This window comes from Vanessa cardui, chromosome 6 (genome assembly GCF_905220365.1).
Source record: "Vanessa cardui chromosome 6, ilVanCard2.1, whole genome shotgun sequence".
In the NCBI taxonomy this organism is placed as follows: domain Eukaryota; kingdom Metazoa; phylum Arthropoda; class Insecta; order Lepidoptera; family Nymphalidae; genus Vanessa; species Vanessa cardui.
In genome coordinates this window covers 2,452,169-2,475,014 of record NC_061128.1, presented here as the reverse complement: position 1 = coordinate 2,475,014, position 22,846 = coordinate 2,452,169, and the positions used below count along the sequence as shown (strand labels likewise).

Here is a 22,846-nt window from a genome sequence, read left to right as displayed (position 1 = left end):
TATGTTTGCCTTTTATTTACTCTCAAAGCTGCTCAATCTTAATATTAAATCTTTTTAAAATAAATAGTAGTAATAATATAAAAGTATGATAATCAACAAATTCACAATTTAATAAGAAAAATTAACATTTTGTTTCAGATCTGAAAAAACTGTATCCAGTTGTGGAACCAAATCTATCCGATTCCGGCTCAGCAGATTGCGTGCTCGAATTCTTGCTACACTGCGGAAACCGGACGCTGCCGGAAGCTGTGATGACGATGGTACCCGAAGCTTGGCACAACGATCCCACAATGCCAAAAGAAAAGAGAGACTATTATCAGTGGGCCTCGTGTGCGATGGAACCATGGGATGGACCCGCTTTAGTTTCATTTACTGATGGAAGATATATTGGTGAGCAAAATACCAAACCTACCTGTTTTCTATACATGACACAACGATGTCTATAAAAACAGCCTTCTGCCTTCTGCTGTATTTTTATGTAATGGTCATGATAATATTAAATTAATTATATAATTTTGTTCCAGGTGCCATATTGGACAGAAATGGTCTAAGACCATCTCGTTTCTACGTAACAAATGAAAATATACTTGTGATGGCGTCCGAAGTTGGAGTTTATGATGTCGATCCAGAAAAAGTCATATTAAAGGTCAGCAAAGATATACCAATATTACATATTAATTGGTTTTTATTTAAAATTCTTTGTAATCATTATATATAACAATTCATATGTTATGAATTATAATAATATTTGGTGTATATCAAATATTTTTCATATCAATGTAGCAAGCACAAGGGACATAACATCTTAGTTGCCAAGGTTGGTGGCACATTGACGATGTAAGGAATAGTTAATATTTCTTACAGCGTCATTGTCTATGGGTGATGGTGACCACTTACCATCAGGTGGCCCATATGCTCGTTCGCCAACCTATACCATAAAAAAAATCAATGAATTGATTAGTATAAAGCAACTACTCATTATTGTCAACACGCGTCTGCAAAGCAGGTTGCATACATATGTATGGTGGGAATATATTCAACGCATGCAGGTTTGCGTACTGCTAAGAACAAGATGAATTATAATCATAAATATTAAGCACATGAACAGCGCTGTATTGCTTGCCCAAATTTCATCGTGGATTCTTTGGTTTTACTGACACATCCCGGCTTTTTATTTATGATTAAAAGTATTCTCAAGCAATTTCATCAATCTCTAAATATGAATGTGTATTACGAGTACAATAACTACGTTAACCTTATCATAACTTACCTTCCGTTTACAGAGTCGTCTAAAGCCCGGCCGTATGTTGCTAGTCGATACGCAAGAGAAGAAAATCATCCAAGACGTAGAGCTTAAGCTGAAGATCGCGCAAAGCCGCCCGCACTCGCAGTGGCTGCAAGAACAGGTGCCTTTTATGTTTATATAATTTACAGAAAACCACCCTGTATATACATAGTTTTTTGGCAAATAATCAGCCTCAATCAGTGTAGTGATTATTGAACATATAAGTAATATAATGACCTGAGTGTTCAACTAGACCTCAGTGACCCATAAAAATAAATCTTACGTTGACCTTTGTTGAACAAGAAATGTCTCTATTCAAAATTGATAAGCTAAATATTGTCGTCTCTTTTCCATGCTGCACTATATGTTGGATATGAGTCTATATTTTTAGATGGTGAGTTATATATGTATGAATAAAAAAAAAAATATTGAGTATTTATACTTTTTAAATAGGCATTAACCAAACAAAGAAATTTTGCAGCAATTGACATATCTTATATCAGATACTGTGATTTTTTTATTAAAGTGCGATTGTACTTAGTATTTCTAAAGTTTTTATACTTCAGTTGCAAAAATAGTTAAGTTAATAATGTTTCCTATGAAAAAGTTGTTTTTTATAGGTCCAAATGATGTTAAAACGCGAATGTTAAAACATAATATATTATTTAAACGTATTTTGTGGTATTGTGTTTCAATTCAAACAATTTTTAATATTAATTTTGTCAATATCACTTAATATTTCTCATTTATTACAAAATAAACATTGAAAGCAACTTTATTTCAACCCGGTCTCCCAAGGGATTTCTCTTTAAGTTAATTATTTCATCAAACACAAACAAATTAAACTAAAAACGCGTTATTATTTTCAGATAACGATGGAGGATATCCACAAGTCGATCTCCCCTCGAGTGGACGTCAAAAGTAACGGATACGACCACAGCGCCATCTCCGGCCTCGGCGACAAGCGGCTCGGCCTGTTTGGATACACTATCGAATCCATCAACATGTTGTTGCTACCTATGATACAGAACAAGTACGTAAACCGCAAAAAATGTTCTTAATGACAATAAAAAACCCTTAATATATATTTTGAATAAGTATAATTGTAGTAAAAGCAAAGATGGCCCAGTAGTTAGAACGCGTGCTTCTTAACCGACGATTGCGGGTTCAAACCCTGGCAAGCACCACTGTATATTCATGTACTTAATTAGTGTTTAAAATTCATCTCGTGCTCGGCGGTGAAGGTAAACATCGTGAGGAAACCTGCATGTGACAACTTCATAGGAATTTGGCCACATATGTATTCTACCCACAGCATTGGAACAGCGTGGTGGAATTTATTCTGAAACTTCTCCAGAAGGGAGAAGAGGCCTTAGTCCAGCCGTGGGAAAATTTACAGGCTGCTGTTGTTTGTTGTTTAGTAAAAATAAAGTTTAATCGCAGCAATGTGTTGTGTATTTTATTTATTATTATGTCCCTTGTGCCGGTAGTTACACTGGCTCACTCACCATTCAAACCGGAACACAACAATACTGTGTACTGTTGTTTAGCGGTAGAATATCTGATGAGTGGGTGGTACCTACCCAGGTGGGCTTGCACAAAGCCCTACCACCAAGAAAGACTTGTGTTAGTGTGTTAATTTAAAATGTGTGTGCGCGCAGGAAGGAGGCTCTGGGCAGTATGGGCAACGACGCGCCGCTGGCGTGCCTGTCGCGCTTCCAGCCGCTGCCCTACGAGTACTTCAAGCAGCTGTTCGCGCAGGTCACCAACCCGCCTATCGATCCTTTCCGGTAACTGATCTTAATCTACAATATTCTCAATAGTCTCGATGAATAATTGTGTTTATCTACAAAACATAACTCTTCAATAAATTAATGTATATTATTTAATCTACTATCCACAAAAATACTATTACCAACCAAACAATTATATTTAATAAAAATAACAACAATATAAACTTTAAACATGTAACTCAAATCAATCTTTCCTAACGCTTAGTTGTATGTCCGGTGACGTCACTTCATTTTCGTTCAACAATAAATTATAACTTATAATCACGCCTATTCCTTTTCAGCGAGAAGATCGTGATGTCACTGATGTGCCCGATCGGCCCCACCGCCAACATCCTGCAGCCGAGCGCTGATTTTGTGCATCGCATATTCCTACCCCAGCCCATACTATCCCTACCTGACATCGAGGCTCTCAAGCGGACTTCTCATCGAGGATGGAAGGTAGTATAATTAAAAGATAAGATAATATAATATAATCTTTTGCTCTACGATTTATAGAACCGCTATATAATGATTAGGTCTAATTTTACGAGTTAGAAAGGTTTTATAAATTTAGAATATTATTACTATCATTATCTTTTGTTGATAAACTACTTAATAATTTTGAGAAAAGAAAAATGTATAAAGTTCGCGAATCCAAGAAATAACGGCAAGAAACTCGTATAATTCATTAAAAGTAGTTTTAATTTAGCCATTCCTAATAGCCGAGATTAATTCGGTCTTAATGTTTTTTTTTTTTTTGAATTATTATATACGTATACGCATGCGATACGAGTAAAGTGTGTGTGTGTGTGCATGTGCGCAGACGGAGGTGCTGGACTGCACGTTCGACACGGGCGCCGGGCCGCTGGGGCTGGAGGCGGCGCTGACGCGCATCGCGCACGCGGCGCACGCGGCGGCGGCGGCGGGCTGCCAGCTGCTCGTGCTGTCCGACCGCGCCGCCGGCCCCGCGCGCGTGCCCGTCAGCTCGCTGCTCGCGCTCGGTGAGGACTCACGCACCCGCCACACCGGGACACGACCTCACTCTCACGCATCACACCGATACACGACCTCACGCTCACCCGGCACACCGGAACACGACCTCCTGTTCACCCGCCACACCGACACACTACCTCACGCTCACGCATCACACCGAAACACGACCACCCGCTCCCCCGCCACACCGACACACTACCTCACGCTCACGCATCACACCGAAACACGACCACCCGCTCCCCCGCCACACCGACACACTACCTCACGCTCACGCATCACACCGAAACACGACCACCCGCTCCCCCGCCACACCGACACACTACCTCACGCTCACGCATCACACCGAAACACGACCACCCGCTCCCCCGCCACACCGACACACTACCTCACGCTCACGCATCACACCGAAACATGACCACCCGCTCCCCCGCCACACCGACACACTACCTCACGCTCACGCATCACACCGAAACACGACCTCACGCTCACCCGCCACACCGACACACGACCTCGCGCGCACCCGTCATACAAGAACACGACCTCACGCTCACGCATCACACCGATACACGACCTCACGCTCACCCGTCACACCGGAACACGACCTCACTCTCACGCATCACACCGATACACGACCTCACGCTCACCCGTCACACCGGAACACGACCTCACTCTCACGCATCACACCGATACACGACCTCACGCTCACCCGCCTCACCGAAACACGACCTCACGCGCACTCGTCACACAGGAACACGACCTCACGCTCACCCGTCACACTAACACACGACCTCACGCTCCCCCGCCACACCGAAACACGACCTCACGCTCACGCATCACACCGAAACACGACCTCACGCTCACCCGCCACACCGACACACGACCTCACTCTCACGCATCACACCGGAAAAGGACCTCACGCTCACCCGCCTCACCGAAACACGACTGTACTTAGTGTCACTGCTTTGCAATAGAATTAGGATTAACATAACAATTTTTATGAAACTTAACAGTAAATTCAAATCTAAAGTAACAAACGTAAAAAATAAAGCCAAATTGATAATTTGCTTGTTTTTAGAAAATCATTTCAACATTTTATTACATTTGCGCTAGATACTACAACTTAATCGGAACATGGCAAACTGAAACAATGTTTTTAGACAATCAGAACACATGATTCCTAAAATTTTACTCCACTATAAGTTTAACAAATTATAAAATATAATTGAATTAATAACATCTCCATAAATTAAAGAATATATATTCTTTGAACGGAATTTGACCGTATCATATTACCTACAGGCGCAGTCCACCATCACTTGATCGAAACGCGCCAGCGCATGAAAGTGGGACTCATTGTGGAAACCGCAGAAGCTCGAGAGGTACACCACATGTGCGTTTTACTCGGTAAGTACTTCTGCCTATTGATATATGTATATTTAAATTTCATACTTATTGAACATAATTTACAATTATGTATTTTTTTTATACCATAATTTATTTTATTTAATGCATATTGTGAATTAAGGACGCATGAAACACTAAAGCCTGCATAATTAAACATTTTGTCTTAATTGGAAATTATGTAATCATATAATAATATCTTATATCTTAATGTGTCTGTGATCAATGGCTTTATTTAAATATACAACATATAAAAATAAAAGACCAAATAATTATGTATAATTTCATGTTATAATATTCTCACTTGTCAGGCTATGGAGCTGATGCTATCTGTCCCTACCTGGCTTTCGAGCTGGCTTTTTCCCTGCGCAACGATAACCTGATCGACCAGAACCTGACCGACGACCAAATATACTTGGCATACCAAAAAGCCATCGAGACCGGCCTCGCCAAGGTGATGGCCAAGATGGGCATCAGCATGCTGCAGTCCTACAAGAGCGCACAGATTTTCGAGGCAGTCGGACTCAGTGAGGAGGTCATTGACAAGTGCTTCCGAGGCACGCAGTCGAGGATCGGTAAGAATATATGCTTTGAAAAAAACAGTTTATTTTAATAGGCTATTTGATAATGCGAAAAATAAATTGTGAATTATTGTAATCAGTGTATATTATGAGTTTAAAAATGGTTGTTTGCAAACGAAACTTGAAAATAATACTTAATTTATACAAAAAATTATAAATAAAAATGCATTTTTTCAAACGTTTGTCACGTGACACAAAACGCTCCTGATTGGCCGGGCTTATGATGAAGTCACTTTCTTGTAAACTTTGCTTTTCTACTATATGTACCACAGATTAAAATACAGCAAAGTGACGTCACCGACCCCATTGCAGCGCCATACTGTCCAAGTAGCGTTTTCGCGCGTTATTTAAATATGGAATTTTTAATGTGATATTTTTCGGCAAATATGTACTAGAAATAAAAAAGTCAACTTTTACTGGGTTCCTTAACCTCTACTAAATAATATAAAATGTATTTTAAAAACCCGTCAAATAGCCTATTTTTTTTTTTTGAGGGCCTTTGGTATTATATTTTTTGTAAACTTGCTGGATAGTTTCAAATTGTCTTTATTTACAGGTGGCGTTAATTTTGAGATTTTGTCTCAGGAAACGTTTGACAGGCACGCATTGACGTACGGTGACTGTCGCGATATGCTTGTCTTGAGGTATGATCATAATATATGTATATATAAATAAATTAATACAATGATAGCCTTTTTAAATCAGCCATAAATGCTAGTTTGATTCCTAGATATTTTTTTCGATACAGATGTATATTTATTTAAATATTCCATGACTCTTTTTTTTAGTACAGCTTGTAAAACAGGCCACATAATAATTCCACAACTCCTCACAGGCTTTCAGAAATACGAGTATTATAAGTTTCATACATCGCTAATGCGTCACAAACTTGCGCTAAGATTTTTTGCCTAACAAAACCATCCTATTTTTGATGTTTTATTTTACTGTTTTTAAAAAAAGATAGACTTTTTTTATCACAAGAATGTAATTTACCATCGTGTCAAAGATGGTGGTAATGATCGTTGGTGGTGCGCAGGAACCCGGGCAACTACCACTGGCGCGCGGGTGGCGAGAAGCACATCAACGACCCGCTGTCCATCGCCAACCTGCAGGAGGCAGCCGTCGGCAACAGCGCTTCTGCCTACGACCGCTTTAGGTGACTAGAGCGCACGTCACTATTTTGTATTTTTTCATTCATTTATTTTTAATCTATCCAATTTATTTCCTCTTCATGTATCTAGTCCTACCCTCGATTACTTAATTTTCCTTTTATTATCATTGACCTTATCGTTCTTTTTTATACCTATAGTACGACACAACTTAGATGTCGCATCGACAAAATTCGTAAAACCGATCACATCCGAATTAACTACGCGATCCCAAATTATCAATATTTATTTCTCACGCGAATATGATCTTTGCACAAACGTATAGTACGACACAACTTAGATGTCGCATCGGCAAAATTCGTAAAACCGATCACATCCGAATTGAGTACGCCATACCAAATTATCAAAATTTATTTCTCATGCTAATATGATCTTTGTACAAACGTAATAACTTGTAATATCATATGACCTAATATATTCGTCAATTTGACGCGTCAATTTACATTGCACTTGCTTTCTCTGACGCGTGAATATATAGCGACGAATAGCGTCGAATGGCGCGATAGTGAGCTATTTCTATTGGTTGTATAAATCGGCAGTAATCGGTTTTATTTTCATTCCATTGCATTTTCCGATGCTACATCTAATTTTTGTCCTACTATACGTATTACCAAAACTGTCATTGTTATATTTGTCAATATGTCATGTATAGTTTGACATTTCATATCCATATATAAATGTCTAAGAATGAACTCAAAAGTTATTAAACATAACTTATTTTTATGTAGCATTAAAGTAAAGTAAAGTAAAGTAACAGCCTGTACATTTCCCACTGCTGAGATAAGGCCTCCTCTTCCATTAAGGAGAGGGTTTGGAACATATTCCACCACGCTGTTCCAATGCGGGTTGGTGGAATACACATGTGGCAGAATTTCTATGAAATTTGTCACATGCAGGTTTCCTCACGATGTTTTCCTTCACCGCTGAGTACGAGATGAATTATAAAGACAAATTAAGCACGTGAATCAGCGGTGCTTGCCTGGGTTTGAACCCGCAATCATCAGTTAAGATGCACGCGTTCTAACCACTGGGCCATCTCGACTCTCTAACCACTGGGCCATCTCGACTCGAGATGTAGCATTAAATATATTATTAATATAGTATTTTAGAAGAAATATATAAACCTATGGCGTGCGTATCGCAGGGAGAGCGCGCTGGAGTCGGTGCGCGCGTGCACGCTGCGCGGACAGCTGGAACTCGTGAAGCTGGACGAGCCGCTGCCGCTGGCCGAGATCGAGCCCGCCGCCGAGATCGTCAAGCGCTTCGCCACCGGTATGCGCTCCTTGTATTATCCTTGTTCCCGCTGTCGACGACACGAATTAATCCACTCACACGCATAGTTTTGACACGAAACTGTTTTCGTACGCTTACATAACAAACCCTGCCTTAACCTTAAGAGATACATCAAAATAATATTAAATACCAAAATGGTAGATCTTAAGCCTTGAAGCCCATGAAAGGATTCAACAACAACAGCCTGTAAATTCCCACTGCTGGGCTAAAGTCCTCCTTTCTCTTTGAGGAGAAGGTTTGGAACATATTCCACCACGCTGTTCCAATGCGGGTTAGTGGAATACACATGTGGCAGAATTTCTATGAAATTTGTCACATGCAAGTTTCCTCACGATGTTTTCCTTCACCGCTGAGGACGTGATGAATTATAAAGAAGAATTAAGCACTTGAATCAGCGGTGCTTGCCTGGGTTTGAACCCGCAATCATCACGCGTTCTAACCACTGGGCCATCTCGACTGAATGAAAGGATTCGTCTAGACCTTTTCTTGAACCACTCTGTCCATTACAAAAACCACATCAAAATCAGTTCAAGATAATGTATTAAATTAATTGAATTTTTAACAATAACTTACCTGTAAACCATACTTAACAGTAACTTACCTTATTTATGGGCAGTTTGATATTGGACCGTAAGTTTAATTAAAATTATCTGATAATTCAGGTGCTATGTCTTTCGGCTCAATTTCTCTGGAGGCGCACACGACGCTCGCCGTGGCCATGAACCGCGTGGGCGGGAAATCTAACACCGGAGAGGGCGGAGAGAACGCCGATCGTTACCTCAACCAGGTCCGTCAATATATATTTATTAAATAGAAGAGTTACCTCAAATATGTCTATTTTTTATTTATTTATAATATTTATTTATTTATAATATTTATTTATTTATTTTTTTATAATATTTATTTATTTATTTATTTATTTATAATATTTATTTATTTACAAACACTTTATTGCACACAAAAGACAAAAGATACAGTGTACATAACATTACAAGAACATATAACAAAAAAGAGAAGCGTGCAAAGGCGGTCTTATTGCTTAAAGCAATCTCTTACAGACAACCCTTTAGATTAAGAATTTGTCTGTGGGAAACGGGATGGTGTAAACAAGCATTTTTTGTTCTTAGACAACTAAAAATTAATCTTTAATATTAATTTCATTCAACAGGATCCTGAATTCAACAAGCGTTCCGCCATAAAACAAGTGGCATCCGGACGGTTCGGAGTGACCGCGTCCTACCTAGCGCATGCTGATGACTTACAAATCAAGATGGCACAGGGAGCTAAGCCGGGGGAGGGCGGAGAATTACCCGGTCAGTATATTATACTATTATTTTATATTCGTTGTGATTAATTGACGAAACAAATTTATGAGTTTAGATAGAAAACCCTGAACCTTGCTCGTGTATGTGAGCTTATATGATATTTTTATAACGTATATATATAATATTTCAAATCATTTATAGTCAGGGAGGCGAGGTAGTTAGTAGCGTAATTCAACGGCGCCTTTTTCATTCATTCATACTAAGTATGCCCCAAGTGCCTCTGATAACAATGGTATACTAATCTGCCGGTTTGTGTGGTGGGTGTAGGCATATCGTCAGATTATTTAAATTTAGTCTTTAAACACTATAAATCAATCCCCAATATCTTAATCTGACGCGCCCGAGTATTTCAGATTATCGATATTTTTTTATTAATCTGATCGTCTATTCTAGGCGCGCTACAATACATATAGAGCTAAATACTTATAAGGTTGTTCTATTAGGTCTAAGGTATATCTCATAAAATGAAGAGCCGAGATGGCCCAGTGGTTAGAACACGTGCATCTTAACCGATGATTGCGGGTTCAAACCCAGGCAAGCACCGCTGTTTCATGTGCTTAATTTGTCTTTATAATTCATCTCGTGCTTTGCGGTGAAGGTAAACATCGTGAGGAAACCTGCATGTGACAAATTTCATAGAAATTCTGCCACATGTGTATTCCACCAACCCGCATTGGAACAGCGTGGTGGAATATGTTCCAAGCCCTCTCCTCAAAAAGGGAGAGGAGGCGTTTAGCCCAGCAGTGGGAAATTTACAGGCTGTTACTTTACTTTTTTTTTATATCTCATATCTTAAACTGCCACGCTCGAGTATTGCCGAAAATTCCCCCATTCGCCTCCCTAACCACAATGACAATGTGCCCGCAGGCTACAAGGTGACGGAGGAGATCGCGCGCACGCGCTGCTCGGTGGCGGGCGTGGGGCTGATCTCGCCGCCGCCGCACCACGACATCTACTCCATCGAGGACCTGGCCGAGCTCATCTACGACCTCAAGTGCGCCAACCCGCGCGCGCGCATCTCCGTCAAGCTCGTGTCCGAGGTCGGCGTCGGCGTCGTCGCCTCGGGCGTCGCCAAGGTAGGCCGGGCTGCGCTTATTTATTATCATCTTTATTATTCACTTCACTTGGTTTTAATAGGTAAATAATTCAATGTATTATTTATACTATAGTCTGTTCGCGTTAAGAATGCAGTGAGTTGTCATTGTTTACCGCCCCCTTTGACCAATCAAATCTTTTCAAATTACAAAGTCAAGTTCACATTGAACAAGTAAAGACATAAGTTCGAACGTGACGGTTGTGGATTTAAGTAATTATTAACCGATATTTTTATAATGTAAATTAAATTTTTATTATTATTAACTGATATTTAAAAAAAATGAATACCTCACCAATTTGTAAAAACAAAAGTGCGAGAAATGCTGCGACCACGTTATGGAACTTGCTGCAGAAAATTATTTTATTATAAACACTAATGACGACACTAGTAATAGTGATTAAAATATTAATGACTTAATATCGATTTTTTACGTTAATGTGATTTTTTTTTAATTTATTACACTTTAAAACAAATATAATTTGTTGGAATTTTAACACAAATATACAAACACCTTTACCCTTCTGTTAAAAATATTTGATTGGTCAGGGGGCGGAATGAGGCCGGTAAACAATGACAACTCACTGCATTCTTAACGCGAACAAACTATAGTCATTATTGTCAATTTTCAAGTGTATATTTATAAATGAAGTTGTGAATCAGTTCATACTAGCATGTTGTTATCGTGTTATGACTCCAGGGTAAAGCCGAGCACATCGTGATCTCGGGGCACGACGGCGGCACGGGCGCCAGTTCGTGGACCGGCATCAAGAGCGCGGGGCTGCCGTGGGAGCTGGGCGTGGCCGAGACGCACCAGGTGCTCGTGCTCAACGACCTGCGTTCGCGGTGAGCGTCTGGATACTATTCCAATACCAATTCAAAGAGCTTTCGAAAACCAATTAAATTAATATTAGTAACAGCCTGTAAATTTCCCACTGCTGAGATAAGGCCTCCTCTTCCATTAAGGAGATTGGAACATGTTCCACCACGCTGTTCCAATGCGGGTTGGTGGAATGCACATGTGACAGAATTTCGATGAAATTAGACACATGCAGGTTTCCTCACGATGTTTTCCTTCACCGCCGAGCACGAGATGAATTATAAACACAATTAAGCACATATATATAGTGGTGCTTGCCTGGGTTTGAACCCGCAATCATCGGTTAAGATGCACGCGTTCTAACCACTGGGCCATCTCAGCTCTTAATTAATATTAAATGAATTATAATTTAATTTGGTGGCATTTTTTTTTGTTTAGAAGATAGTAAGAACAGAGCAATAAAATCTTTGAGTCACCAGTAAAGTTTGATTAGGGAACCGGATGATATACAGTATAAACTCCATGTAACGTCACTCGATTTAACGGCAAACTCTCTAAAGCGTCGAAATCAATTGGTTTTAGTTGGTTTAGCTTGTATTCCATACAATGATACACTCTACATAGCATCACACCCACTCTCAATAACGACAACAATTGAGAAATAAAAATTAAGTTTTTTTCCTTTTAAGTTGCTAAAATTAGAAAAAACTACGCATCTGTGTACGTTCTTTTGTCGCTTTATTATTCTAGCCCTCAATAAACTCGAATGTCTGCACCACGCATTAGGAACTTTCTAAGAAATTCGTTAATTTGTTTACAAATTGGGATTGCTTGCTGTTGCGTGTAGACTGTGACCATGCCTAATAAGTATGAGTCATGGATTACAACGTTATCATATGTATTCAACGATTGATGAGGTGGAAACAGAACTTGAGTTGATAGCGACGACGACCTTCCATTAACTGAGTGGATTCAGCAGGTCAACATGGCAGGAAATACGGTAAATTTTCAAACCTTCATCGAAGTAGACAACTGCCTGTTTACAACGGCTTCACTCACAGACATAGAAATTTTGGATTCAGTGAGAAAAAACTGAGGTTCAAGAATAAAGAGATGAAGAAGATGAGACGGATGAGATTGAGCCTCCGCCAAGCGTTAAAGAAGTTCTGAAAGCAGCTAAATTATTGGAAAATTACTTCTTTTATATAAGATATAAATAAAAAAATTAAAAATATACAACAAAATTGGTCGTGCAGCAAAAGGCGTCAGACAAAAATAACAGAGTATACGCAATAGCGTTCAAATAAGATATATATATTTTTTTGTACATAACTACTAACAATAGACTAAAATAAACTTTTTTTTCGAATTCTGATTTTTCTTCTCTTCATTTAACGACCACTCTTTATAACGCCATAAAATGCACAGTCCGTTCATTGTCGTTATATAGAGTTTACACTGTACTTATATCTATAACCTAGTTACCCTTCCTGTTTACAGAGTCGTGGTTCAAGCGGACGGACAGATTCGAACTGGTTTCGATGTGATGGTGGCGGCGCTGCTTGGTGCGGACGAGTTCGGCTTTAGTACTGCGCCCCTCATTGCATTAGGTATGTCTCGTGGTGTTTTTAATCAGCTCACAGAATTAACTTGATATTATAAGACATGTAACTACACTAATATTAAATAAAAAATGTATTAAAAAAATAATGTTCTCTCAGGTTGTACTATGATGAGGAAGTGTCACCTGAATACGTGTCCTGTGGGCATTGCGACGCAGGATCCCGTTCTTCGCAAGAAGTTCGCCGGCAAGCCGGAACACGTCATCAATTACCTGTTCATGTTAGCTGAAGAGGTCGGTACATTAAAAATGGTTTTTAATTTAAAAGAACATTGATAATAGTGTTAACAGACTATAAAATAATTGCCAACAATATTAATGTATCAACAAAAATAATATATATATATATCACCCGATCCATATAGCATTATTGATTAAAGTCAAGTGTTAAAGAGCAAACAATACAGCAGTTGTGTACGGTTGCGAATGGAGTCGAGATGGCCCAGTGGTTAGAACGCGTGCATCTTAACCGATGATTGCGGGTTCAAACCCAGGCAAGCACCGCTGATTCACGTGCTTAATTTGTCTTTATAATTCATCTCGTGCTCAGCGGTGAAGGAAAACATCGTGAGGAAACCTGCATGTGACAAATTTTATAGAAATTCTGCCACATGTGTATTCCACCAACCCGCATTGGAACAGCGTGGTGGAATATGTTCCATACCTTCTCCTCAAAAAGGGAGAGGAGGCCTTTAGCCCAGCAGTGGGAATTTACAGGCTGTTCATGTTCATGTTCATGTACGTTTGTGCGCAGGTGCGCGTGCACATGTCGGAGGTGGGCGTGCGGCGCTTCGGCGAGCTGGTGGGCCGCACCGACCTGCTCAAGGTGCGCGAGCGCAACGACAACCCCAAGGCGCGCCTGCTCAACCTCGGCCTCATCCTCAAGAACGCGCTGCACATGCGCCCCGGCGTCAACATCGTCGGCGGCTCCAAGCCGCAGGTGCGTGCCCCAACCACAATTATATCTATACCTATATGGAATATTTTAAGTCCCAGGCGACTTGCAAAAAACACTTGACGGTATTATTTAAACTCCAAATATAGTGTTAGTTATACTACCTCATAGACTTAGTATTAATCATATTCAATTTTAATGTCTTGTGTCTAAGTCTGTCTGTCTGTCTATCTTATCTCCAAGTTCCTTGTGATGTTTTTCTTTTTGTGTGATATGTTTCTTTTTTTTTTTTTTTTAGTATAAGGGCTTTTTAGTTTTTAGTTTTTGTTCTTATAATTTCATTTATTTATTTTCGTGTGCGCGCATGTGTTTATGTTTACCCAATAGTCAGGGGCCATCTGAAAATCAGTGCTGTGCATTAGCACAGCTTATACTAAGATGAACCCCTTGCTACCTACACTGTGTTCTTTAAATTGAATTTTTTTTCTTCCTGTATATCTATGTAATGTATGTGTGTAGCAAAATAAATGGTTTAAATGGTTTTTTAACGCTGACTTTAAAATCATTTGCTATTCGCAGGACTTCCAATTGGAGAAACGTCTAGATAACCAGATAATCCAGCAGTGCAGTGGTATACTGGACGGCACTCAGCAGAAAATTGACATCGCCATGAAAATCACAAACGAAGACCGCGCCTTCACATCCACGCTGTCTTACCATATTGCTATGTAAGATTTAAAATCTATAATCAACTTTGTTCATTTGTGTGTAAATAAATATCTTATAATAAACATTTTGACGTTACAATAAAAAAAAATTAATATGTCAGTAAAGTGTTCTTGATTTCAATTTCCATGGTCAAAAACAAGGCCAATAGAAAATTTATGATACATGCTTAGATTATTTTCTGGTTTATATTAAAACTTATTCAGATTCAGTTTGTAATTATTAATTTATATTCCAGGAAATTTGGTGATGGTGGCTTGCCTGACGGTACATCGATAAATATTTCACTGACTGGCTCTGCGGGTCAGAGCTTTTGCGCTTTCCTCTCAAAGGGAATCACAGTTACACTTGAAGGCGACGCCAATGATTATGTCGGTGAGTTAACCATTTTGAATGAAATTACGTTATTAATAACTGTTGTTTTTAGTTTCCTAAATATTAGAGAAGAATTTAAATTTAAAAAGACTTTTTAACCTTTTGAACCTAGGTTATTTGTGTCTATGGTCTTATTAGTCACTAGAATAGCGAGGCTTTTGATGACTTAAGTTGCTTTCGATATAACATTATCTGAATGGCAGAATGTTACTGAAAAAAAAATTATAACGACTAAATTACATCTCTTATTTCAGGAAAGGGTCTCTCCGGGGGCAAGGTCATAATTTATCCACCTAAGACTTCACCATTTGAGTCACACTTAAATGTGATTGTGGGCAACGTGTGTCTCTACGGGGCTACTTCTGGCAGAGCTTACTTCAGGTATGTTTTTGCAAACAAAAATAATCGCATACACTTTGCTCCATACAATGTGTAATTTAAATAATATTGTAGTAGCGGCACGCTATGATGGCCGTTTTGACGTGTTCATGAAGTTTCGTATTTAACAAATAATTACATCAAAGGAGCAAATTATTGTTCTTTATTGTCAATAGTGACGTGCAGTTAGTCATAAAATTTATCGAATGTGATTTCTAAACTACAAATATTAGGGTACCGCGAAGATTTTTTTTTGCGTAAAAGTGTACCTTTTTTGTGTAATGTGTTTATGAAGTTATTCATTGCAATTCCAATTTTTGATTTAAATCGATTTCGAATATATTACTTAAACTTATTTTATATATTTTTTATTAAAACTTTTTAATCAGATACTACTTGCAAATAATTATAAAAAAAAAATTGAATAAAATTACTTGCATATACTATCGATAATAAATTTACATTTCACATCACTTTTTTAATATATCAAAACGGCCATCGTATCTTGCTACTAGTATAGTAATAAAATGATATGAGTGTGTAATGCGTGTGCTCGGTGCAGGGGCATCGCGTCGGAGCGCTTCTGCGTGCGCAACTCGGGCTGCGTGGCCGTGGCGGAGGGCGCGGGCGACCACGCGTGCGAGTACATGACGGCCGGCGTCGTGCTCGTGCTTGGCCTCGTGGGACGAAACTTCGCCGCCGGCATGAGCGGTGAGCCACATAAATACTCATCGCATTCTTAGCGAGCTTTAGTGATGATAATGATCATGACGATTTAAATTATATTTGACGACCTCCGTGGTCGAGTGGTGTGTACACCGGTTTTCATGGGTACGCCACTCTGAGGTCCCGGGTTCGATTCCCGGCCGAGTCGATGTAGATTACCATTAGTTTTCTATGTTGTCTTGGGTCTGAGTGTTTGTGGTACCGTCGTTACTTCTGATTTCCATAACACAAGTGCTTCAGCTACTTACATTGGGATCAGAGTAATGTATGTGATGTTGTCTCATATTTATTTACTTATTTATTTATTTATTATATATCTTTATGCGCCTCGTTTCTCCTTCAGGTGGTATCGCCTATGTGTACGACATCGACGGCTCATTCAAAAGTAAGTGCAACCCTGAAATGGTGGAGCTGTTGCCGTTAGAGAGAAAGGAGGATTTGGATGAAGTACAAAAACTGTTAGAAGAATTTGTAGAATATACCGGGTAAGAATGAAGAATATTAAAATAATATTTTTAATTTTTATTGGTTGCCTATCCATAATATGATAATGTTTGTTAAAAAATACATCTATAATTTTGTTTTAGCTCGATAATTGCGAAGAATCTTCTCGAAACCTGGCCAGAACCGGCTAAAATGTTCGTCAAGGTATTCCCTTACGAGTACCAGCGAGCTCTCAAACAGATAGCTCTTAAGCAAGCCACGCCGAAACTCGAGAGCAACGGCAAGGCCGATGAGAATGGCGTCGTGGACATCGAGGAAGCAGTTCGGAATGTAGAGCTGGATAAGAAAAACTTAGAAAAGATCTTGGATAAGACCAGGTTAGACAGGTTTTCAGTTCGATTAATGTTCAAATGCCAAAATTATACAGTAAACCATTGGCACTCTTTAGTGGTTAGACCATCTGTCGCACTCTGTCCTCTTGTATGTGCGTGGCGCCGATGCTATTGTTCTTCGTTGCTACATCGATATTTAAAAAAAAATTTTTAGCTGACTCTCAACATTTTTTTTAAATTCTTGTTTGTCTTCGCCAGGCCTTGCGTGATTTTCCAATACGCAAGGCCTGCGTACGTTTTTAAGACTCGTAAGAGTGACGCATTGAGCATGTGCGCAGGGGCTTCATCAAGTACCCGCGCGAGACGTCGCTGTACCGGCCGGCGCAGCAGCGGCTGACGGACTGGGACGAGATCTACAACCCGTCGGGCGTGCGGCGCGGGCTGCGCGTGCAGGCGGCGCGCTGCATGGAGTGCGGCGTGCCCTTCTGCCAGGGCGCGCACGGCTGCCCGCTCGGCAACATCATCCCCAAGTGGAACGACCTGGTGTACCGCGCCGACTGGCGGCAGGCGCTCGCCATGCTGCTGCAGACCAACAACTTCCCCGGTGCGTTTCACTTACTTTACGTTACACTTAAAGTTTTAAGTTTCACTATCACATGTGGAAACTCTCTGTTTCTTGTGGGTAGCCCGTCTGGGTAGGTACCACCCACTCATCAGTTATTCTACCGCCAAATAACAGTACTCAGTATTGTTGTGTTCCGGTTTGAAGGGTGATTGAGCCAGTGTAACTACAGGCACAAGGGACATAACATCTTAGTTCCCAAGGTTGGTGGCACATTGACGATGAAAGGAATAGTTAATATTTCTTACAGCGTCATTGCCTATGGGTGATGGTGACCACTTACCATCAGGTGGCCCATATGCTCGTCCGCTTACCCATAACATAAAAAACAAAAAAAAAACAAGTTGTGGGTTTTTAAAGACCTCATCGCGTCCGTTATTTTCAGTAAACACTTAATTATTTACAGAGTTCACGGGGCGCGTGTGCCCGGCGCCGTGCGAGGGCGCGTGCGTGCTCGGCATCTCCGAGCCGCCCGTCACCATCAAGAACATCGAGTGCGCCATCATCGACCACGCCTTCGAGAGCGGCTGGATCAGCCCCGAGGTATGCCCACGCTCTGGCCTAGGGCCTGGCTAGCCGAATGTGTCTAAACTGCGACTGTTAATACTTCTATGATACCGTGCACCCCGTATTTATATGTATTTTTTAACAGATTCCGGAGCATCGCAACGGAAAAACTGTCGCTATAGTCGGTTCGGGACCGGCCGGATTGGCATGCGCTCATCAATTAAATAAGGTATGAGCATAAGCTAGCTAATAGTCTCGAAAGGTGTCACCGGACATAATCTTTTTTTTTTACGAACAAAATTTAACTTTTTTTGCTGTTGCTCTAGGCTGGATACACGGTGACAGTATTCGAACGTAATGATCGCCCCGGTGGTTTGCTGCAATACGGAATACCGAGTATGAAACTCAGCAAGGAAGTCGTGGCTCGAAGGATCAAGCTGATGACCGCTGAGGGCATTTCCTTTAAATGCAACATCGATGTTGGAAAAGACATTTCTGCAGCTGAGTTGGCTAACGAGTGAGACATATTAATATATACATTTTCCCTTTAAGAATTTAATTTTAATGGAGACTAATTAGCTGCATACTAAGATTATTCAGATCGCTACATTTTTTGTAGTGCCGACAGTACGAAATAAAATTGTTGTCATATTCCATGCTATTTTTTAATTGTTAAATGTTTTTTATTTACTTGCTTTACTTACTGTACTTTATTTTTTTTTTTTAGTGGTCACCATCACCCATAGACAATGACGCTGTAAGAAATATTAAGTATTCCTTAAATCGTCAATGCGCCACCAACCTTGGAAACTAAGATGTTATGTCCCTTGTGCTTGTAGTTACTAAAGACCCGATTCCGTCTGCAGATACGACGCACTGGTCCTCTGCATGGGCGCGACGTGGCCGCGCGACCTGCCGCTGAAGGGCCGGCAGCTGGGCGGCATCCACTTCGCCATGGAGTTCCTGGAGGGCTGGCAGAAGCGCCAGGCCGGCCCCGCGCCCGGGCACGCCGCCAAGGACGCGCCCATGCTGTCCGCCAAGGACAAGGACGTGCTCATCATCGGCGGCGGCGACACCGGGTGCGTGCTTACTCGTCACGTGGTCGACCCCATCACTAGCTTACTCATATAATCGATATCATCGATATCAGGCGCAATTATTGTATTTGTAACACTCAGAAATCAAATTTTAATATTCCCTGCTACGTAATCAATATTTCATTAGATTTTTTGGTTGTTGTATTTGATTATTAAGAGTTTTTAGAATAAGCTTATGAGAGTCGAGATGGCCCAGTGGTAAGAACGCGCGCATCTTAACCGATAATTTCTTCTTAACCGGGTTCAAACCCAGGCAAGCACCGCTGATTCATGTGCTTAATTTGTCATTTAAATAAAACTAATTATAACGGATGAATCGCGTATATTAATTATTTTTAAACATCCCGACGTTTCGAGCACTTTGCAGTGTTCGTGGTCACGGGTAGACTGTCTGCCCGTGACCACGAACACTGCAAAGTGCTCGAAACGTCGGGATGTTTAAAAATAATTAATATACGCGATTCATCCGTTATAATTAGTTTTATTTAAATGTGTAATAATCGCGAAAATTTAAGACAACATTAATTTGTCATTATAATTCATCTCGTGCTCAGCGCTGAAGGAAAACATCGTGAGGAAACCTGCATGTGACAAATTTCATAGAAATTCTGCCACATGTGTATTCCACCAACCAGCATTGGAACAGCGTGGTGGAATATGTTCCAAACCTTCTCCTCAAAGGGAGAGGCTTAAGCCTTTAGCCCAGAGCCTTTAGCCCAGCAGTGGGAATTTACAGGCTGTTGTTGTTATGAAAGACTATATGACATCTATGTTTTATAATGATATTGACATAATCAACTCGAATTTTATTACAATGTTTGATAAATGGTAACACTAGTAATCAGGAAATATAATTTACACGAATAGGTGTGACTGTATAGCGACAGCGCTTCGGCAAGGCGCCAAGTCAATCACGACGTTCGAGATCCTCCCTGAGCCCAAGAAAACTAGAGGACAAGACAATCCGTGGCCACAGTGGCCCAGAGTATTCAGGTATTTGCTTTATTTATTATATAGAAAAAAAAAACAGATAAATTAGTTAACAGATTAAATAGCATGCTATTTACTGATTTTGTAATTAAAATAAAATAATTCGATTATCGTGTAGGTAAACGTTTATATATTAACGACTAAGTTTAAACGCAAACGTGTCAGGTCCCAACACTAAATATTTAATGATTATGATTTATTTTATTGACCTGTGCCTGATGACAAAATATTATGAAATGAGATATGTCATATTTAATTTCGGTGTAACAGGGTTGACTACGGTCATGAAGAAGTGAAGGTCAAGTTCGGCAACGACCCCAGGAAATTCTCTACGCTGACCAAGGAATTCCTCGATGACGGTATACATATATTTTTTTACTAAAATTGCTCAAACAAGCTCTCGTATACCGTAAATGTTGCTTTTACAAGGCGGATGCCCTAATTTTCCTTGGTAGTAGGGCTTTGTGCAAGCCCATCTGGGTAGGTACCACCCACTCACCAGTTATTCTATCGCTAAATAATACTCAGTATTGTTGTGTTCCGGTTTGAAGGGTGAGTGAGCCAGTGTAACTACATGCACAAGGGACATAAAATCTTAGTTCCCATAGTTGGTGGCACATTGACGATGTAAGGAATAGTTAATATTTCTTACGTAGCGTTAGCGTTATTGTCTATGGGTGCTGGTGACCACTTACCATCAGGTGGCCCATATGCTCGTCCACCAACGTACACCATAAAAAAGAAATTGTGTTCGGTAAATGACGTGGCGTGTGTGGCAGGCTCGGGCAACGTGTGCGGCGTGTCGGCGTCGCAGGTGGAGTGGGCGCGCGGCGCGGGCGGGCGCTGGGACATGCGCGAGCTGCCCGCCGAGCGCCGCGTGTACCCCGCCGACCTCGTGCTGCTCGCCATGGGCTTCCTCGGCCCCGAGCGCTACGTCGCCACGCAGCTCGGTACGTGCAGCCGCCATTATGTACAGACTATACACGTGTGTGCGATTAGTGCTGGTATAGTTATTATTATTGCCCTTCTTGGGGCAAGGTATCCGTTTCTATAATAAAATTCCGCAGAAATTTTTAACTTTGCCGTTTAGTAAATTCAAATCGTTTGTTAAAAATACATTGGTAGAAAAAGCATACTATTCGATACAAGATTTTGTAGATGATAAAAAAGCGTGGAGTTAATACCTGTTGACTTCCAAGCAGGATACATTATGATGACGAAGAGTAACTACTGAGTTTCTTGCCGGTTCTTCTCGGTAGAATCTACTTTCCGAACCCGTGGTAGCTTCACTTAATTGTAAAATGAAGATTCAAAAGTGCTTATAAAAGCCTACTTGAATAAAGTTTATTTTGATTTGATAGTGTATCATAAACAATGTGAACTCTTGACCAGTGTTTTTAAATTTTTAAATGTTGAAAAAGAGTAACTAGTGAGTTTCTTGCCGGTTCTTCTCGGTAGAATCTACTTTCCCAACCGGTGGTAGCTTCACTTAATTGTTAAATGACGATTCAAAAGTGCTTGTAAAAACCCACTTGAATAAAGTTTATTTTTATTTTGATTGATTTTGAGTGAAATAGCTCCATTTCGATGTCAAATGTTGATACATTGATATATTAACACACAATCACACGTAACTCATGTTCAATTTCTGTTGTGTCTACTATTTTAACAAGGAGTTAAAACAAGAATTTAGAATATTGAGCCGTGTAACAAAAAAATATTTTCTATAAAAAATGGTTCTAATGTTTTTACGTAACTTAATTATAAGATTGAAATTTCAATTTTTTTTATTTAAGATCTCAGCTCCTCTAGATCGAGCTGAGATTGTCCAGTGGTTAGAACGCGTGCATCTTAACCGACGATTGCGGGTTCAAACCCAGGCAAGCACCACTATATATATGTGCTTAATTTGTGTTTATAATTCATCTCGTGCTCGGCGGTGAAGGAAAACATCGTGAGGAAACCTGCCACATGTGCATTCCACCAACCCGCATTGGAACAGCGTGGTGGAATATGTTCCAAACCCTCTCCTTAATATCAGAGGAGACCTTAACCCAGCAGTGAGAAATTTAAAGGCTGTTACTTTACTTTACTTTTACTTTTATTTAAGATAACGTTTATATTGTGTAAAATAAATATCTATAAAAATACTTTGTAAGATTTAACTAAGTAACATATGTTCGCAGATCTCCCACTCGACGCGCGCAGCAACTTCGAAACATCGAAGGACAACATCTACAAGACTCCAATGAGCAACGTATTTGCTGCAGGAGGTATGCCAATACATAGTTAACGACATAAAATATTACTAATTTTTCCCCTTAAAATATGCATAAAATGTTTGGACGCAGTTACAGATAGAAAATTATTAAATAAATCCTCGATGCAGATCCCTATCTTT

The 22,846-nt window shown here is 40.1% G+C and overlaps 1 protein-coding gene across 1 annotated transcript in view; it reads left to right on the top strand.

The window, feature by feature from the left end:
- Nucleotides 1–22,846, top strand: part of LOC124530588 (glutamate synthase [NADH], amyloplastic) — a 48,840-nt gene that overhangs the window by 23,784 nt on the left and 2,210 nt on the right. Inside the window, exons 9-42 of the mRNA XM_047104818.1 lie at nucleotides 139–390; nucleotides 525–646; nucleotides 1,284–1,406; nucleotides 2,155–2,318; nucleotides 2,947–3,075; nucleotides 3,360–3,516; nucleotides 3,881–4,058; nucleotides 5,350–5,454; nucleotides 5,763–6,026; nucleotides 6,589–6,676; nucleotides 7,069–7,188; nucleotides 8,346–8,473; nucleotides 9,157–9,281; nucleotides 9,663–9,807; nucleotides 10,687–10,895; nucleotides 11,613–11,758; nucleotides 13,233–13,342; nucleotides 13,454–13,587; nucleotides 14,108–14,293; nucleotides 14,828–14,976; nucleotides 15,213–15,349; nucleotides 15,604–15,730; nucleotides 16,290–16,438; nucleotides 16,797–16,938; nucleotides 17,041–17,274; nucleotides 17,568–17,833; nucleotides 18,258–18,394; nucleotides 18,504–18,587; nucleotides 18,685–18,875; nucleotides 19,225–19,437; nucleotides 20,323–20,448; nucleotides 20,716–20,804; nucleotides 21,225–21,395; nucleotides 22,632–22,718. Of these exons, the coding sequence (XP_046960774.1) occupies nucleotides 139–390; nucleotides 525–646; nucleotides 1,284–1,406; nucleotides 2,155–2,318; nucleotides 2,947–3,075; nucleotides 3,360–3,516; nucleotides 3,881–4,058; nucleotides 5,350–5,454; nucleotides 5,763–6,026; nucleotides 6,589–6,676; nucleotides 7,069–7,188; nucleotides 8,346–8,473; nucleotides 9,157–9,281; nucleotides 9,663–9,807; nucleotides 10,687–10,895; nucleotides 11,613–11,758; nucleotides 13,233–13,342; nucleotides 13,454–13,587; nucleotides 14,108–14,293; nucleotides 14,828–14,976; nucleotides 15,213–15,349; nucleotides 15,604–15,730; nucleotides 16,290–16,438; nucleotides 16,797–16,938; nucleotides 17,041–17,274; nucleotides 17,568–17,833; nucleotides 18,258–18,394; nucleotides 18,504–18,587; nucleotides 18,685–18,875; nucleotides 19,225–19,437; nucleotides 20,323–20,448; nucleotides 20,716–20,804; nucleotides 21,225–21,395; nucleotides 22,632–22,718 (5,187 nt within the window). The remainder of the gene's footprint in view (nucleotides 1–138; nucleotides 391–524; nucleotides 647–1,283; nucleotides 1,407–2,154; nucleotides 2,319–2,946; nucleotides 3,076–3,359; nucleotides 3,517–3,880; nucleotides 4,059–5,349; nucleotides 5,455–5,762; nucleotides 6,027–6,588; nucleotides 6,677–7,068; nucleotides 7,189–8,345; nucleotides 8,474–9,156; nucleotides 9,282–9,662; nucleotides 9,808–10,686; nucleotides 10,896–11,612; nucleotides 11,759–13,232; nucleotides 13,343–13,453; nucleotides 13,588–14,107; nucleotides 14,294–14,827; nucleotides 14,977–15,212; nucleotides 15,350–15,603; nucleotides 15,731–16,289; nucleotides 16,439–16,796; nucleotides 16,939–17,040; nucleotides 17,275–17,567; nucleotides 17,834–18,257; nucleotides 18,395–18,503; nucleotides 18,588–18,684; nucleotides 18,876–19,224; nucleotides 19,438–20,322; nucleotides 20,449–20,715; nucleotides 20,805–21,224; nucleotides 21,396–22,631; nucleotides 22,719–22,846) is intronic.